Source organism: Budorcas taxicolor, chromosome 13 (genome assembly GCF_023091745.1).
Source record: "Budorcas taxicolor isolate Tak-1 chromosome 13, Takin1.1, whole genome shotgun sequence".
Classification (NCBI taxonomy): Eukaryota; Metazoa; Chordata; class Mammalia; order Artiodactyla; family Bovidae; genus Budorcas; species Budorcas taxicolor.
Window position 1 is genome coordinate 63,118,394 of NC_068922.1, and position 18,131 is coordinate 63,136,524.

Genomic DNA, 18,131 nt, shown 5'->3' on the forward strand with positions numbered 1-18,131 from the left:
CCCCACCAGCCCCACCTGTGGAATCTGCAGCAGATGATTTGGTGTGACTCAAGTGGGCTTCGGGCCATACTGCTGAGCTATGGAATCTTAGTTCCCCCAAACATTAAGTGTACACCATGAACCTCAGTTTTCTCATTGAGGACTTACCTTATGGTTTGTTGTAAGAATTCAATCAGATAAGATGTATTGCCCCCTCCTGTGGGCTTCCCTTGTGACTCAGCTAGTAAAGAATCCACCTGCAATGCAGGAGACCTGAGTTCGATCTCTGGGTTGGGAAGATCCCCTGGAGAGGGGAAAGGGCTACCCACTCCAATATTCTGGCCTGGAGAAGTCCATGGGGTCACAAAGAGTTGGACATGACTGAGCGACTTTCACTTTCATTTTTTACTTTCCCCCTTCCCGTATGGTGGACCCCATTTCAGTAAACGTCACGACTGTCCACCTGATCACCCGTGCCTCAGGCTCATCCTTGACTCTCTTCCTCTCCTGCCCCACAGCCAGTCCATTGGCAAGGGCTGCCGGTTCTGCTTTCTCAGCATCACTCGTACTTGGCCACTTCCCATTTCCTGTACCAGCCTCCTTCCTGCCTGAGCCCACACCGCCCTCAGTCTGCTCTCCTCCGCAGTCAGATCCTGGCCCTCCTCCGCTCGGCCCCGCTGTGGCTTCTCATTCAGCTCAGAGTAGAAACCTTGGCTTTCAGGCCCTCCCTGTCAGGCCTGGCTGCCTTGCCCACTTCCTCTTCTGCCTCATGTTCCCTTCCCTGCTCCTTGCACTTTGTTCCTGAGACACACCCAGCACCCTGCCTCTCCTCCTGGACTCACTGCCAGTGTCTGCCAGGCTCACCCCTTCACCACCTCAGGGCTCACCTCAGGTGTTGCCTCATTGGAGAGGCCTTTCCTGCCCCTCCTAACTGAAGCAGCCCCCTCGTCTCCTTGGCAAAGCAAAGTCCTGAGGAAGGAGAGAGAGGTCTTCCCCAGGCCACCTCTCTGAAGGAGTTGCTGCTGTCTGGTGGGGACCCCTGTGCCCCAAATTCAGACTCCCTCTCAGGGTACCCTGGGCCTCCCCAACGGGGTTTCCTCCTGCAGGTGAGAAGCCCTACAAATGCTCAGTGTGTGAGTCCGCATTCAACCGCAAGGACAAACTGAAGAGACACATGTTGATCCATGAGCCATTCAAGAAATACAAATGCCCCTTCTCGTGAGTAGAGACGACCCTGGGTAGGAGGGGCAGCTTTACCAGCTGTGGGGTGGAAGAGGGCCGGGGCTGAGGGCGTAAGGCCCACTCGCCTTTTGTCCTGTCCCGGGTCCTGCCTGGCTGCCTCACTTCCCACCCTGCTTCCTTGCCCAGCCCCCAGGGTAGATGAGGACTAGCAGAGTGGCCAAGAGGAGAGTCCTGGGCTTAGCACACTCCCCTGACCAGTATTTTGGGTTCTAGGACACACACGGGCTGCAGTAAGGAGTTCAATCGGCCAGACAAGCTGAAGGCTCATATCCTCTCTCACTCCGGTAAGTTGCTTCTGCACCTGCTGGGAAAGTCTGGTTCAGCTCGAGCCTCTGGGCAGGACCCTGGAAAGAACAGGCATGTCTCATGAGACTTAGTATCCCTGCCTGACACCTTCTAGCCAGCAGACTCTTGCTCCCAGGAGCCCTCCCCCCTACATTTGGGTCCTCAGGGTGCACAGAGGTGAGTCAGCCACAACCTCCAGGTGGAGAAGGAAGCTGACTCAGGAGATGACTGTATCAGAGAAGCACCCACTGTGATAGAGATGGGGTCATATGGGAGGGAGATCCGATTCTGAGTGGGTCCAAGATAAGGCCCGGAGAAGGCAATGGCACCCCACTCCAGTACTCTTGCCTGGAAAATCCCATGGATGGAGGAGCCTGGTGGGCTGCAGTCTATGGGGTCACTAACAGTCAGATACGACTGGCGACTCCACTTTCACTTTTCACTTTCATGCATTGTAGAAGGAAATGGCACCCCACTCCAGTGTTCTTGCCTGGAGAATCCCAGGGACGGTGGAGCCTGGTGGGCTGCTGTCTATGGGGTCGCACTGAAGCGACTTAGCAGCAAGATAAGGCCAGAGGGGTTCCTTGGTCCCCTTAGCAGAGAAGGACAGCTGGGATGTGGAGTAGGGGTCTGCACATCACTCCTCAGTTTCCAAGGGGCTCCACGGAGCTCCCCCCAAGATTGCTGCTTCCCTGGAGCAGCTTGGCTGGCTTCCCACATCCAGGTACCATTTGGTCTGGAACACGATTTCTCAGTGTCAGCACTATTGATATTTTGGATAAATCTTTGTCATGGATATCTGCCCTGGGCACTGTAGATTGTTTAGCAGCATTTCTGCCTCCAGGGGACAAGCCAAGAAATCCCTGGGTAGTAAAGTCACCCCTGATGAACAGCCACTGGTTTCCAGAAAGGATCTAGTTTGAAATCTGGGAGAGTAGATTGGGGACTTGAAGACTAAGAGCCTAGGTTGGATTCTTGGCATTACCACTGTCCTGCTGGGTGACCTCAGGCAAGTTTCTGCCCCCTCTCTGAGCCGGCATTCCAGGGAAACTGAGGGGGCCATGGCACAAGCTGTGTGTGGGATGGAGTTGACTTCACAGTGGACATGGAGGCACCAGTGATTCACCCAGTGAGTGATAACTGAGAATCTACCACATGTCAGGCACTGGGGGTGCCATGAGGGAGTCAGGCAGAGCCCCACCCCACTCTCCTGGGAAGCTTAGCATTTAGTGGCAGAGATAAAAAATGAACAGCAAACAAATAAGTATACTACACTAAAGTATGCTGAGTTCAAAGATGGAAATAAGCAGAATGAGAGGGCAGAGAATAAAAGAGAAGTGGGTGTCAGGGAGGACTTCTCGGAGGAGGTGACAGAAAAGCTGAGTCTGAGAGATGAAAAGAGCCGGGAAATGGCTTCCAGGGTGAGGGAGCAGCAGGGGTGAAGCCTTGGGGCAGGGAAGAGACTGGGGAGTGCTTGAGATGAGGAACAGTGGGCAGGGGGCCTAGAGCTCAGAGAGCAAGTGAGAGGAGGGGAAGGGGCTGAGAGGAGAAGGGGGTGGTCAGCCACACGCAGCTCCGTGGGAAACTTGGGGAATCACTGGAGGGTCTGGAGCGGGGAGTGTCATGGAGGAGTTTTACCAAGACCTCTCTAGAAGCCCTGTGGGGAGTGGTGTGAGGGGGCCAGGGTGAGGCAGGCCAGCCAGAGAGGGGAGATGATGGCCACCTGGCAAAGTTAGCCACGGTGTGGAGGCTGAGCTTGCTGTTCCAGGCAGAGGGAAAGAGCGCATGGAGAGGCCCAGAGGCAGGAGGCTAGCACAGGAGAAGTGGCTGGGGGAAGGCGGGAGATGAAACTAGTGGGAGCAGGGCCCAGGTCACACCCCTGCTCACAGGGCAAGCTGAGGAACTGGGTTTTACTCCCAAGTGCCAAGGCAGCCGTGTAGGGTGAAGGGTCTGGGCGCCTCTCACGGCCTTCCCTTCTCTCCGCAGGCATGAAGCTCCACAAATGCGCCCTGTGCAGCAAGTCCTTCAGCCGCCGCGCCCACCTCGCCGAGCACCAGCGTGCCCACACAGGCAACTACAAGTTCCGCTGTGCTGGCTGTGCCAAGGGCTTTTCCCGCCACAAATACCTCAAGGACCACCGCTGCCGCCTCGGCCCCCAAAAGGACAAGGACCTGCAAGCCCGGCGGCCCCCCCGGAGGCGGGCAGCCCCCCGCAGCAGCAGCGGCGGTGGGCACAAGGTGGTGACCCCCCTGCCTGGCCCGCTCGGGCTGGAGGAGCTGAAGGACACAGGGGCCGGGCCCGTGCCTGAGGCCGCCCCAGGCAAGCCGCCCTTCTCAGAGCCAGAGGCCGTGCTGTCCATCGTAGTCGGGGGCACGGTGGGGGGCGAACCTGAGCTGGTAGTGCCTGGGCATGCCGAGGGCCTGGGCTCCAACCTGGCGCTGGCGGAGCTGCAGGCAGGGGCTGAGGGCTCATGTGCCATGCTCGCTGTGCCTGTCTACATCCAGGCCTCGGAGTGATGGGCCCATGGTGTTTGCTCCCGCGTCCTGCCTGCTGCTCATCTTTAGGTCCAGAGCCCCTGGGAGCACACCAGAGAGCCTTCCCCGTGGAAGTGAGCCATTGGTCAAAATCCATTTGGAACGTCATCTGTAAACCCTGGCCCGAGGCCGCCTTGCTGTGTTCCCTGTCCTGCTGGGAAGCCCTGCACCATTCTGGGAACCGAGGCAGCTGAGCCTGAGCGGCCCAGGGTCTGGCTGGTCCAGGCTGGTGGTCGGGCTGCCTAAGAGGGAAGACAGGGCCGCCCCATCCACCCTTCCTCTAGGCTGCCAGGGGGCAGCCTCTAACTAAGCTGCTGAGGCCTGAGATGGTTAGAGCCCTTATCTGTTGAACCTTTTCACGTGCAGTTCCTCCCAGCATCCCCAGATGACTGTAATGTAGGCATGTAGAAGGCACTCGAGTGTCATAGTTGGAGTGGAGCTATCAGCCAGATCTGGCTTCAGATCCAAGCACTGACACTTACTTGCTGTGTGACCTTGGGTAAGTCACTTCCCCTCTCTGAGCCCCGCATTCTGTATCTGTACAGTGGGGCTTATGACAGTACTACCTCATAGGGCTGTCATCAGGATCCAGTATGATGAAGTGTGCAAAGAATTTGGCATAGTGCTCAGCACTGAACAAGTGCTCAATAAATGTTTTTTGTATCAAAAATGACTCAGGCCCTACCTTTGGCAGTTTCTTTCTTAGCCCCTAGGTGGCAGCAGTGCCCCCTCCAAAGCACGTGGGGGCTGAGGGGTCCCTTGGCTCCTCACTCACAACTATCCTGCCCCAATAGCCACAGAGAGGTTTGATGCATACAGAACAGTTATTTTAGATCATGACCCATGGAAACCCCCTGAAGAAGCGGTTTATAACTCACTTTTGAAAATGCAGAATCCTGGGTTTTAGCCTAAAACCCTCTGCGATCAGAAACTCTAACCAGAGCCAGAGGACCATCTCTAAAGGGCCACAGATACTCTCGCACCCAGCATTCCCTTCACTGTCTCCAGCTAGTCCAGAGGGAAAGCACACCAGGCTTCCTGGGAGGCAGGGAGGAGAAAAGGGGCCTTGACCAGTGCTTTCTTATCTTCACCACCACCTTGCTAGACCACATTGCCTCAGGTGCAGGAGAGGCCTCTGAGGCTCGAAATGGGACAGGACGGGATTCGAGAGGACTGTTGGGCGCAATCTAATCACGGAGTTTCCCTGAAGAGGACATCCCTCAGACATCTGTGTGTGGGCCTGTGGCTGGAGTTCAGAGCAAGGCTGACTTCCCCACATCCTCAGGAGAGGGTGTGATGTGGTGGGAGGGATGAGTGAGGCAGCCTTGCACAGCAGAGGGGGTGAGGGCAGTAAGTGTACCTGGCCCAGCCGTCAGAAGGGCCAGGGGAGGGACTGGTGGGGGCAGGAAGTCTCAGAGGAGGAAGTAGCCTTTGACAGAGTGTTTGATGTATGGGTAGATAGAAGAAGGCATGCCAGACAGAGCAGGGCATGAGCAAAGACCTTGAGGTGTGACAGTGATTGAGGCCTGGGGCTGGTGTGTGGTCCAGGGTGACAGAGATTTGGGGGAAATGGGTCAATCATGATAATCACTAATTGCTTCAAACTTCCATTTGATGGAAGCTGTGTTGTAACCCTTCTGTGTCACATAAGTTCAGCCCCATCAGGTGAGAATCGTCACTTTCCTTAGTTCACAGATGAGGAAACAGAGGCCCAAAGAGGCAGAGTTTCCTGCCCAAACACACACAGGAAGTCAGAGTTGGGTTTCAAGCTGGGGGACCTGCTTCCGTGTACGCTTAGCCACTCTGCTCTACTGAAATATGGGTCAATGTCAAATCAGAGAGAGCCTTGGATGTTGGCTTAAGGAATTTTATTCTCTACAATGAATATATTCTCTGTAATGAAAGCATCATGGGTGACATTGAACATTTTTTAAAAATTGTAACAGTTATAGTAAAAAAATGTGAACAATCACATTTCCATCTTAATACAACTTTAAATTATACTTCTCTTTTTTTTCCTGTCAATGTACACATGCGTGCACTTATCAATAATCATGAGGGCTAAAGGTGACTAGGCACTCACGTCATGCCTGGTGTGTCCTAAGCACTTTAAGGTGAGTGCTACTTTTAATCACATTTTATAGCTAGGATGAGGCAAGGTTAAGCAGCCCCAAGTCACACAGCAGTAAGTGGCAGAGCCAGGCCCCCAAAGTGAAGTGAAGTTGCTCTGTTGTGTCTGACTCTTTGCGACCCATGGACTGTAGCCCGCCAAGCTCCTCCATCCATGGGATTCTCTAGGCACGAATACTGGAGTTGCCATTTCCTTCTCCAGGGGATCTTCCCGACCCAGGGATCGAACCCAGGTCTCCCACTTGCAGGCAGATGCTTTAAACTCTGCGCCACCAGGGAAGCCCACACAGCAGTAAGTGGCAGAGCCAGGCCCCCAGACAATGGCCATATTAAGATCAGGTCTAATACTTAGAAGATGTGGAGTTGGACTGCGGGTGAGGAGGCTGGGGCAATATTGGGGTTCTCGTAGCTAAATCTGTCCTAGGTTGGCATATGGGAAACTGAGGCCCAGAGAGGGGAAGGCCCACGGTCAAGGGTCATTCAATGTTGATGACAGAGCTTCTGTAGGACAGGGTGTAGTAGAAAGAGGAACTAACCTGGGCATCCAGGGTTGTCAAATCCAGATTGTGGCATCAGGCAGATCTGGGTTTGAATCCTGGCGCTGCCTCTTCCCAGCTGTGCAACTGGCAAGTTACTTCACCTCTCTGAACCTTGGACTCCTCATATGTCAAATGGGAAGAATGATATTAATAGCACCTACCCAATGAGATTGTTGTTGCAACTCAGAGAATTGAGATCACAAATTGGCAGCCTACAGGTTGATAGACTTTGACTTTCACTGTGTTTGGAAAAAATGAGCCAGCCTTTAAAAGTTATGAAATTCGAGACCTACAGTCATGAAAAGTAAGAGGCATTCCCTCTGTGTCAGGAACAAGACCATGATGCCTGCTGTCATGACTTCAACATTATGTAGGAGGCCTAGCCAACAGCAAGACAAATATATAAAAATTTACTGCATTCATGTACTCCAGAAGTGATTAGAAAATATAAAGTTGGGAGATTTCACATAAAATTCCAAGTTTCTGAGTTCTTTTGAAAAATGGGAGGATTCCCCTGCAACCCACTGGTTAGGACTCTGCACTTTCACTGCTGAGGGTGTGGGTTCAATCCCTGGTTGGGGAACTAAGAGCCCTCAAGCCACAAAGCACAGCCAAAAAAAAAGAAAAGAAAAATGGGGTATCTGGCACTAGGAGGCAGCAGTCAAGAGGAGCTCACCCTTTCAGGTGAGCACTTAGGTTACATGTATCTCAAAAGTGGAAAAGCAAGATGGCCAGGCAGGGCCACATGATTTTTCATGTTCCTGGCCCACTTTACTCATTCATCTTATTTATAGTCTCTGGGTATATGACTTTGAACTTCCCTGGTGACTCAGATGTAAAGAATCTGCCTGCAATGCTGGAGACCTAGATTTGATCCCTGGGTTGGAAAGATCCCCTGGAGAAGGGAATGGCAACCGACTCCAGTATTCTTGCCTGGAGAATTCCATGGACAGAGGAGCCTTGCGGGCTACAGTCCATGATGTCACAGAAAGTTGACACGACTAAGCACACACACATACGACTTTGGGGAACCCTGGAAATCTTTCTTCCTCTTCCAGTTTTCTGCCTCTAACCCAGAGCTACCCTCAATTTCTCTATCAATAAACATGGGGAGTTCAGTCATGGCTTTACTGACTGGTTACTAAGCGCCACGCCCTGTGCTCTGTACCTTATTTACAGGTTACTGGAGTCCTTAAGACACCCCTTGGAAGCAAGCTGTCCTATCATATCCATTTTACAGGTGGGAAAACCAAGCCTCAGAGAGGTATAGCAGCTTGCCCAAGGACTCACTGCTGGAATGTGTAGAGCTGGGCCTCCAGTCCAGGACTGATAGACTCCAGAGCCCCAGTCTGAGGATTTCTGAAGGTCTTGCCAGCTCTGATGAGATGATTATTTTTAGAACCACTTCTCTGAGGCTCCAATCAGAGCTTGGCCACACTATCCTCTCCAGGCCACCAGCCTATCCTGAATGGATGACTGTATCATCAACCTTCTCTCTGGCATCATCTGCTTTCTCTCTTTCCCCACCATGATCCCCACCAGTTTGACCACAAGAGCCCAAGTGATCTTTCTAGAGCCTGATCAGATTATGGTGCTTTCCTGTTGAAAACCCTCCAATGGCTTCCAATCCCACCCAGAATGGACTCTAAGGTTTTCCCTGTAGATTTCCAGGCTCTACATGATGCAGGCCTTGTCTCCCACCACTCTTCTTTCACTCCACTCCAGCCACACCTGCCCTCTAGCTGTTCCTCTCTCATATAAACTAGTTTTGTTGCAGGAAGGGGGATCCCCTTCCAGGGCCCAAAACTGGGCTCTTGTCTAACACTCGGAAATGAATTGTCCGAGGAGACACATGTGCTGACAAAGCGAGAGATTTTATTGGGAAAGGACTCCCGGGTGGAGAGCAGTAGGGTAAGGGAACCCAGGAGAATAGCTTTGCCACTTGCAGTCTCGGGTTTTATGATGATGGGATTAGTTTCCAGGTTGTCTTTAACCAATCATTCTGACTCAGGGTCCTTCCTGGTGGTGCACGCCTTGTTCAGCCTAGATGGATGCCAGAGAGAAGGATTCTGGGAGGTGGTCAGACATGCGTCTCCTTTCAATCTTTCCTGAACTCTCCGGTTCAGTTCAGTTCAGTTCAGTCGCTCAGTCGTGTCCAACTCTTTGCAACCCCATGAATCACAGCCCACCAGGCCTCCCTGTCCATCACCAACTCCCAGAGTCTACTCAAACCCATGTTCATTGAGTTGGTGATGCCATTCAGCCATCTCATCCTCTGTTGTCCCCTTCTCCTCCTGCCCCCAATCCCTCCCAGCATCAGGGTCTTTTCCAATGAGTCAACTCTTCACATGAGGTGGCCAAAGTATTGGAGTTTCAGCTTTAGCATCAGTCCTTCCAATGAACACCGAGGACTGATTTCATTTTGGATGGACTGGCTGGATCTCCTTGGAGTCCAAGGGACTCTCAAGAGTCTTCTCCAACACCACAGTTCGAAAGCGTCAATTCTTCGGTGCTCAGCTTTCTTCATAGTCCAACTCTCACATCCATACATGACCACAGGAAAAACCATAGCCTTGACTAGACAGACCTTTGTTGGCAAAGTAATGTCTCTGCTTTTTAATATGCTATTTAGGTTGGTCATAACTTTCCTTCCAAGGAGTAAGCGTCTTTTAATTTCATGGCTGCAATCACCATCTGCAGTGATTTTGGAGACCAAAAAATAATAAAGTCTGACACTGTTTCCACTGTTCCCCCATCTATTTGCCATGAAGTGATGGGACCAGATGCCATGATCTTCGTTTTCTGAATGTTGAGCTTTAAGCCAACTTTTTCACTCTCTTCTTTCACTTTCATCAAAAGGCTTTTTAGTTCCTCTTCACTTTCTGCCATAAGGGTGGTGTCATCTGCATATCTGAGGCTATTGATATTTCTCCTAGCAATCTTGATTTCAGCTTGTGCTTCTTCCAGTCCAGTGTTTCTCATGATGTACTCTGCATATGAGTTAAATAAGCAGAGTGACAACTCTCCGATTGGTGGTGGCTTATTAGTTCCGTGTTCCTTACCAGGACCTCCTGTCATAAAACAACTCATGTAAATGGTTACTATGGTGCCTGTCGAGGGTGGGTGGTTTCAGTCAGTGTGCTTCCCCTAAGAGTTTCTGCCTCGGGGCCTTTGCACTTACCCTCTTTCTAGAATGCTCTTTCCCCAGATTTTCCTATAGGTGGCTCCTTCCCTCTATTCACTATTGTCCAAAAGTCTGCAGAGAGGTCTTCCCTGGCCAATGTTTAAAATAAACCCCACCCACTCCCATTATTCTCTAGTCTCTTACCCTGCTTCATTTTTATTCATCTTTGACATTATATTAGACATTTCTTTATTGTCTGTTCCCCTCATTAGAAGCCCACAAGTTCAAGGACTTTTGTCTGTTTTGTTCACTGGTATATCTACAGTGCCCAGAACTTCCCTGGAATTGCTCGATCAATATTTGTTGAGATAATCTGAGAAAACAAGGTCCCCTCCACAATCCCCTCCTCCCACCTCACAGAGGCCAAGTTTCCCCAGTAAGTTTCCCCAGTAAGAATCCTCCATGTAGGCTGAGAGAGAGCTGGGAGGTAATGTCTGATATGAAGGGCTCTTTCCTTTGTCTTAAAAGGCAGCTGAGAATATCTGGGACAAATGAAAAGGCGGTGGCTTGGAAGTCTCAGCTGACAGAGCAGGTATCCTGCCTGGCCCAGGAGAACCGGTTGGACCCATTTTGTCACCCCTGGGGAGGAGGGAGAGACAGAGGCAGTGGCAGATACCCCCAGTCCCCAGGGTTGCCAGCATGTGCCCTGCGGGTTCTCAGGACCTGGAGGGGGTTGGTGTCACGGAGTTTAACAATTCTGCATCAGGGTTGGGGGTGACTCCCTCGACTGGCCAAGGGTGGCTGGCGTATGGTTCGTCACAGAAGCTGAGGCAGGAGGTCAAGGCCCAACTTCACTGTGTTGGATTACAGAGAGTGAACTGAAGCCCGGAGAGGGGAAGGGTCTTCTCAGGCTCACTGAGTTCAGATTCAGCTCTCCTGACCTGAAGGATCATAGTGACTCTGGCGAACCTGAGGTTCTTTGTTGGGAAAGAATTCAGAGACAAGCAGAGAAGTTAAGAAAGTAAGTGAAAGTTTATTTAAGCAAAGATATATTCTCAGAGGCAGAGGGGGCAGACAGGTGAAGAACTGCTGCCCTAGGCCTCTTTGGCAATCTGGTTAGGAGGGGCCTACAAGTAAAGGGGTGGAATATTCACTGGGGAAGGAGGAGTTTGGGAGTCGGCTTCCCTGACTTTCATGGTTGGTGATGCCATCCAACCATCTCATACTCTGTGACCTCCTTCTCATCCTGCCTTCAGTCTTTCCCAGCATTAGGGTCTTTTCTAATGAGTTGGCTGTTCACAGCAGGTGGCCAAAGTATTGGAGCTTCAGCTTCAGCACCAGTCCTTCCAATTCAGGACTGATTTCCTTCAGGATTGACTGGTTTGATCTCCTTGCAGTCCAAGGGACTCTCAAGAGTCTTCTTCAGCACCACAATTCAAAGGCATCAAGTCTTCGGTGCTCCATCCTCTTTATGGTCCAACTCTCACATCCATACATGACTACTGGGAAAAACATAACTTTGACCAGACGGATCTTTGTCAGCAAAGTGATGTCTCTGCTTTTTAATACACTGTCTAGGTTCGTCATAGCTTTTCTGCTAAGGAGCAATAATCTTTTAATTTCATGGCTGCAGTCACTATCTGCATGTATGTCACCATACAGGGTTACAAATTGTTTTTTTTTCTTGTGCTGAAGATATTTTCAAAAAGCAATCCCAGACCCCCTCCCCGCCAAAAAAAAAAAGAAAATCCCTGACCTGAATCTGACTCCCTCACGTTGTTATTCATGGGCACCTAGTCCGCGTGAACCACCTGAAACCATGCTGGTGGCTCACTGTAGAGGCTGCTTGACTCCCACTCTGAACTGAGGAATGTACCCTTGAACTTTAAAACAGATTCTCTTTGGGAAGGAGAGCCACAGGGCAAGCTGCTTGGCAGAGTGGCTGCCAGGGCGTCGTTCGGGGAGACGACCCTGGTCTCCCGAGAACCGCCACTGGTCATGGGACGTTTGGGAGCTTCAGGAGCACTGAGGGCCAGCACAGGTCTCCCTCGTGAACAGGCATCCAGAACATGGGACTACAAGGTGGGCTCCCAGGCTGAACGCAGAGACCCTCAGGAAGACAGTGTCACCAGCACGAGGCATGGGAATGGGTGTCCCTCTGGTCTGTGAGATCCAGGGGGTTTTGCAACAGACACACAATGTCACAGTAGGTCAGAGGTTCCAATAAAGGAGCCCAGAGAGGGGCATGGAAGGAAGATGGCTCTATCTCTGGTGGCCATCTTGAAAAGGCCAAGTGTAGGTTTTGAAGCAAAACGGAAGGTCTGTGTCCCCCATCAGAATGATGCCTACAAGGTACCAAATATATGGCAGGGTGTCTCTAACCACACAACCTTGGGTGATTTCTACTTTGGTGGTTCTCAGTTTTCTCAACTGTAACATGGAGATGGTATAGTAATGCTTCTTTCATGGGGCTTTGGTGGATAGAGACGAGATTTTTGACTGCAAGATATTTTGTAAACAAATCAAAACTTTCTATGCTTCTATTGTTGTTTTTACTTGGGACATTTTTTAAACTTCAATGTAATATGTTTAGTTAAGTGTATAAAGTATGCAAAGGACACTGATCTTATGTATAAAAATATATATTTGTATACACCCATGTGAACACCACTGAATCTGGATATAGAACCTGTCAGCACACCCACCATGGTAATTTTGCCTGGTATATACTATCCCAGGAAGTAACTACTATTCTGACTTCTGTCACCATTGATTATGCATGCTTTGCCTGTTTTTCTACTTTGTGTAAATGGAATCACACGGGCTTGTGTGTCTAATTTCTTTCAGTTAGCATAATATATGCAAGCTATTCAAGTTATTGCAAGTCATGGTAGCCCATTCTTTTCACATAGTTTTTAATGAGCTAATACTGAGGTAGGAGGTAGATGGGCCCCTGGGCTGGACAGTTGGTGTTTGTTAAGCGGAGTTAAATTCAAAGTTTGTTCTCACCCAGAGACACTCCAAGGACAAAGCTAGTGTCAGAAGCTGAGCTTTGCTAAAGTAGAGATAGCGTGCCCACTCCTGAGGTCAAAGAAGACTTCCCTATCTGCACGTGCGCAAGAAGGCTTTCTGGGGGTTGAAAAGGGAGGCAATCCCACCCATAATAAATGTGGGCATGTGCCCAAAGTGTTTTGAGGTAGGATACAGCTTAGAGAAAATTTGCATATGCATCTAGGGGAGGGTACGTCGACCAGTTAGGTGTGAAGAAAGAAACAAGATAATCGGCCAAATGTAGAGAAAGACCTTGGAGCACTGTCTTATATAAGTGCCTTGAATATTTATTTATTTGGCTGTGCCGGGTCTTCACTGTGGCATGCCATGATCTTTAGTTACGGCATGCGTACTATTAGTTGTGGCAATGTGGGATCTAGTTCCCTGATCAGGGATCCAACCTGTGCTCCCTGCATTGGGAGCACAGAATTTAGCCACTGGACCACTAGGGACCTTCCCTATATGAGTGATTTAAATGACCTTTTTACTGCGCTCCCCGTTCCGGACACCTGTATGCTTCACTGGGTGTGTGTACCTGCCTAGCTTCTGACTTACCATGCTCCTCCTCTTTGGAGAGGAGGCCCATATTCTTTCTCTCTGGGTACATATTTCTGCCTTGCTTCTGTCTTAAACAAACTGTTTCTCTGGGCGCTCTCCTACATGTTATGCTATGTCTCTAATAATAAACTTTCCTATTTTCAGTTTTTTGCCTCCTTGAAATATTCTTGCTTTCAAGCTTGGTAAAGAGTCAGGGCCCTTTGCTTCTGGCCTCTAGCCCCTGGTGGTCTAATGGATAGGATTCCTGGGTTTTCACCCAGGTTACCCAGTTCAATTTCTGGGCAGGGAACTAAGATCTCTCTTCAGGACTGCTCACTGCTCTCCCTCTGAGATCAATAACAGTCGGCCTCAGTTTGAAAAAGCTATGCATTTGCCTAAGAGACCAGAGACCAGGAAAAATGAAGACTAGGGAAGCCCAGTATTGCCCTGAGAATCCCTACCAAGGCAGCTGAATCCTCAGTCATGATGGCAGCTACCTCGCCCATATGTCACCACCTCCCATCTCACACACACTAGGCAGACATCATGAATTGATCTCAGCATATTTTTACAAAATGTCCTGATGCAGACTCAGACTTCTTCTCAACCCAATAATCTGAGTGACCCACACCAACTGATTGTGGTTGGTATTAAAGATTAAGTATTCTGCTATCATATCCCCAAGATGTTTTTCTGGGCTCCCAGAGTTATGACATGAGGGGCTCTGATAGCATCCATGGTTTTCCCCACAGCAATATGAGACTGGTGGTGGTGAGGTCTACAGAGTCTGGTCATTCAAATATTCTTTGGGTCATGGCTCAAACCCAGCAAGTGTTTGTTACCTGTGTGTCTGGTTGCAGCATGACTTAGCTAAGAGGGGAGAGGCTGATTGCTTAGATATGGAGGGGTTGTTCTACCCATTAGATGATTTGATGGAAACCTCCTTGTTTCTGTTTCTTATTTTGATAAAAATATTGTCGTTGTTGTTTAGTCGCTCAATAGTGTCTGACTCTTTTGTGACCTGACGGACTGTAGCCCACTAGGCTCCTCTGTCCCTGGGGTTTCCCAGGCAAGAATACTCGAGTGCGTTGCCATTTCCTTCTGCAGGGGATCTTCCAGACCCACGGATCAAACCCAAGTCACCTGCATTGCTGGCAGATTCTTTATGACTGGCAAAGCTTGTTAAAATACTGCAATGTATCAATTACAAAACAAACTCAAGTCTGGCTTATGTTTCACAATTTATGTTGCTGAGAATTCTTGACAATTCTAGCATGTCTCTTACATTTGAAAAAGTGTTTCCAACCTAGAAAGCTGGGTGAGATGGACTCTTTCATCCGCTGGAAATAGTTACCTGTAGATGCAGGCTGGGGTTGTGGCAGATTACAGCAACAAAACATCAAGGATCACATTCAAAGCTTGTTTTTGTCTATATGCAGATAATAGTCTGGGGAGGAGACAAGATTCATATATGTGAAATAATAGAGGAGAAGTTCCATTAAGCTCTCATTTATCTGAAACTCTGTTCCTAGGCAACAGAGTCCAGGAAGTGATAAAAAAAAAAAAAGAAGAAGAAGTTAAGTTTTTCTTCATAAGTAAGCACTTCAGCTCCTCATTCAGAACAGGTTTACTCAGAACTGGTTTACTAATGAAAAAGACTGGAAGCAACAAACTAGATTGGTGGGCTTGAGGGAAATATTGGCTACTAGACTCACTGCTAATAGACAGAGAAGTGATTCTTGACAGCAAAAGACAAAGGAAAATAATGATATGTGAACCCATAACCAGTTGGCCTTTGTAATGAACAGGCAAAAAAATAAAATAAAAACAACCCTCAATACTTCTGCTACTTTTGAAAGTTTTGAGTCTTCTCCTGGTTTAATTGCTATTGTGCATAATAATGACCTAGAATAAAATACACATTTCTGAGCACCTACTGTGCTAGGCCTATAACTCCCTATCTTACACAAGCTCAGAGGTGGTCCTGTTGTTATCTCCAGTTAACAGTTTCGGAAAGGGACACACACAGAGGAAGGGAGGTAACGTGTCCGAGTAAGTATTCAAGGAGGGTTCTGAACCTTTGCAGTCCAGCTTTGCTGTTAGCCTCTGCTAGGTTTCAAAGAATCAGTTAGGTGAATAAAGCATAGAAAGGCATTGCAGGTAGAGGAACAGCATATGTGAAGACATGGCTAGTAAGTTAAGCTAGTCAGTCACTCAGTTTCTGAGTCTTGGTTGTTGCTGTTCAGTTGCTAAGTTGTACCCAAATTTTTGCGAACCCCTTGGACCGTAGCCCCCCAGGATCCTCTGTCCATGGGATTCTCCAGGCAAGAATGCTGGAGTAGGCTGCCATTTCCTCCTCCAGGGGATCTTCTCTAACTAGTGATCAGCCTGTGTCTCTTGTTTAGCAGGTGGATTCTTTACTACTGAGCCACCAGGGAAACCTGAGTCTTGCTGCTGCTGCTGCTGCTGCTGCTGCTGCTGCTGCGTCACTTCAGTTGTGTCCAACTCTGTGTGACCCCATAGACGGCAGCCCACCAGGTTCCACCATCCCTGGGATTCTTCAGGCAAGAACACTGGAGTGGGTTGCCATTTCCTTCTCCAATGCATGAAAGTGAAAAGTGAAAGTTAAGTTGCTCAGTCGAGTCCGACTCTTCCCCACCCCATGGACCGCAGCCTACCAGGCTCCTCCGTCCATGGGATTTTCCAGGCAAGAGTACTGGAGTGGGGTGCCATCGCTGTTACCTACAAAATAGTAAGTCCTAAAGGAGATCACTCCTAGGTGTTCATTGGAGGGACTGATGTTGAAGCTGAAACCCCAATACTTTGGCCACCTGATGCGGAGCTGACTCATTTGAAAAGACCCTGATGCTGGGAAAGATTGAGGGCAGGAGAAGGGGACGACAGAGGATGAGATGGTTGGATGGCATGACCGACACAATGGACATGGGTTTGGGTGGCCTCCGGGAGTTGGTGATGGACAGGGAGGCCTGGCGTGCTGCGGTTCATGGTGTCACAAAGCGTCGGACACGACTAAGCTACTGAACTGAACTGAACTGAACTGAAAATAGTAAGAGTATTATTTCACACAAGCTTATGATAAGTAAATGTGATAATGCAAGTAAAGCACTTCACAATGTTTGGATCACAGAAACTGCATAACGTTAATTACTGTTTTATAAAATATTCTTACTTCTCTTCCTGTTTTTCCACCCCCGCCCCGACAAAACTAGTTCCAAGGAGACTACATTTCCCAGCATGCCACCCCGCCCTTTGATCCTAGCTAGACCAAAAAGACGCGCCGCCGAGTGTCTTCAGCCGGAAGACTATAGCCTCCCGGCATGCAGCGCGCCTCCTTCCATTAGCTTTGAAGCACGGCCGGCGCGTTGCCTACCGGGAGTTGTAGTCAGCGGCGTGTTTCCCTGACGCCTGCCGGGCCGGGCGTGGGGGCCTGTGGGAGGTGGCGCGGCCGGGCCCAGCTGCGGGGCGGAGGTGAGGAGAGGCCTGCGACGGCAGGGAGCGGCGGGGAGAGGAGCGGGCGCGCGAGCCGAGCCGAGCCGGAGCGGACGGCGTAGGCCGGCGCGGCTAGCAGCAACCATGTCGGTGTTCGGGAAGCTGTTCGGGGCTGGAGGGGGTAAGGCCGGCAAGGGCGGCCCGACCCCCCAGGAGGCCATCCAGAGGCTTCGGGACACGGAGGAGATGCTAAGTAAGAAGCAGGAATTCCTGGAGAAGAAGATCGAGCAGGAGCTGACGGCTGCCAAGAAGCACGGCACTAAAAACAAGCGCGGTGAGTCGGCCGGGCCCCCTCAGACTCCCTTGGCCGGACTCCACCTTCGTCAGACTTGCTCCAGTGTTTGCTCGGGACCTGAAACTCTTTCTTACCTTGTCAGACTCCCTTCCTTGCCTGTCTGGGTCCGGGACCCCTCCCCATCCGACTGCCTTCAGTGTCTCCCGGAGCCTTGGACCCCTGCATCGTCACACTGTCATCCCAGCCCTCTCGTCTCAGGCTCTCCGCTCTCTGCCAGGCCCCTTCAGACCCTAATGTCACAGCACTTCTCCCTCTTCTTCCGCCTTCACTCTGTTCTTTCTCTTCCGCCTTTTCCTCCTCCCTCTTGCCTGCCCTCACCGCCCCCCCCGCCCCCCGCCCCCCCCCCGATACTGCCGTCGCCTCCTTGGCTCATTTCAGCCCTCCATCCCAACACTTGTGTCCTTCCTGGTCCCACCCCTGCCCTCTCCCGATTCCTCTCTGAAGTCCATGAGCTGTCCCTGGCCTCTTCCCATCTCCTGTTTCAGAATTCTCCTTGAGAAGCCTCGATGGAGAGGAAAGGGAACTAGGGGAGAGGAAACTCCCTGGTTCCAGCTCTGTTCACTTGCTGAGTGAACTTGAGCAAGTTACTATTCTTCTTGAGCCTCGTTTCCCCCATCCATCAGCCAGGGTTTGTCCTCTGTAGGCCTAAAGTGCCTTCCAGCTCTTGTGATTCACTTCTTGTTGCTTTATCAGAGTTTCACGTAGCGCAAGCCTTCACCCGGTGACTCACCGCTTCGCGATCCCTGTGTACCAGAAATAAGGATTCCTTGCCTCCATTGGCCCTGACTCCTCCCCCAGTCCCCACTACTGTGGTTCTGGGCGGGGCTGTTGAACTCTGAGGCACTTTACTTACTGTTGTGTGGCTTTCTGGGCAAGTGGTTTGTATTCCTCTTAAGTTAGGTGAA

At 50.4% G+C, this 18,131-nt stretch overlaps 2 protein-coding genes across 2 annotated transcripts in view; both read left to right on the forward strand.

The window, feature by feature from the left end:
• The window catches only part of ZNF341 (zinc finger protein 341), a 40,573-nt gene extending 35,931 nt beyond the window's left edge, over positions 1-4,642 (forward strand). The window contains 3 exon segments of the mRNA XM_052650973.1: positions 1,086-1,197; positions 1,435-1,505; positions 3,493-4,642. Coding sequence (XP_052506933.1) covers positions 1,086-1,197; positions 1,435-1,505; positions 3,493-4,022 — 713 coding nt within the window. The 3' untranslated portion in view covers positions 4,023-4,642.
• Positions 4,643-16,870: 12,228 nt separating this feature from the next.
• The window catches only part of CHMP4B (charged multivesicular body protein 4B), a 46,180-nt gene continuing 44,919 nt past the window's right edge, over positions 16,871-18,131 (forward strand). The window contains exon 1 of the mRNA XM_052650706.1: positions 16,871-17,205. Coding sequence (XP_052506666.1) covers positions 17,016-17,205 — 190 coding nt within the window. The 5' untranslated portion in view covers positions 16,871-17,015. The remainder of the gene's footprint in view (positions 17,206-18,131) is intronic.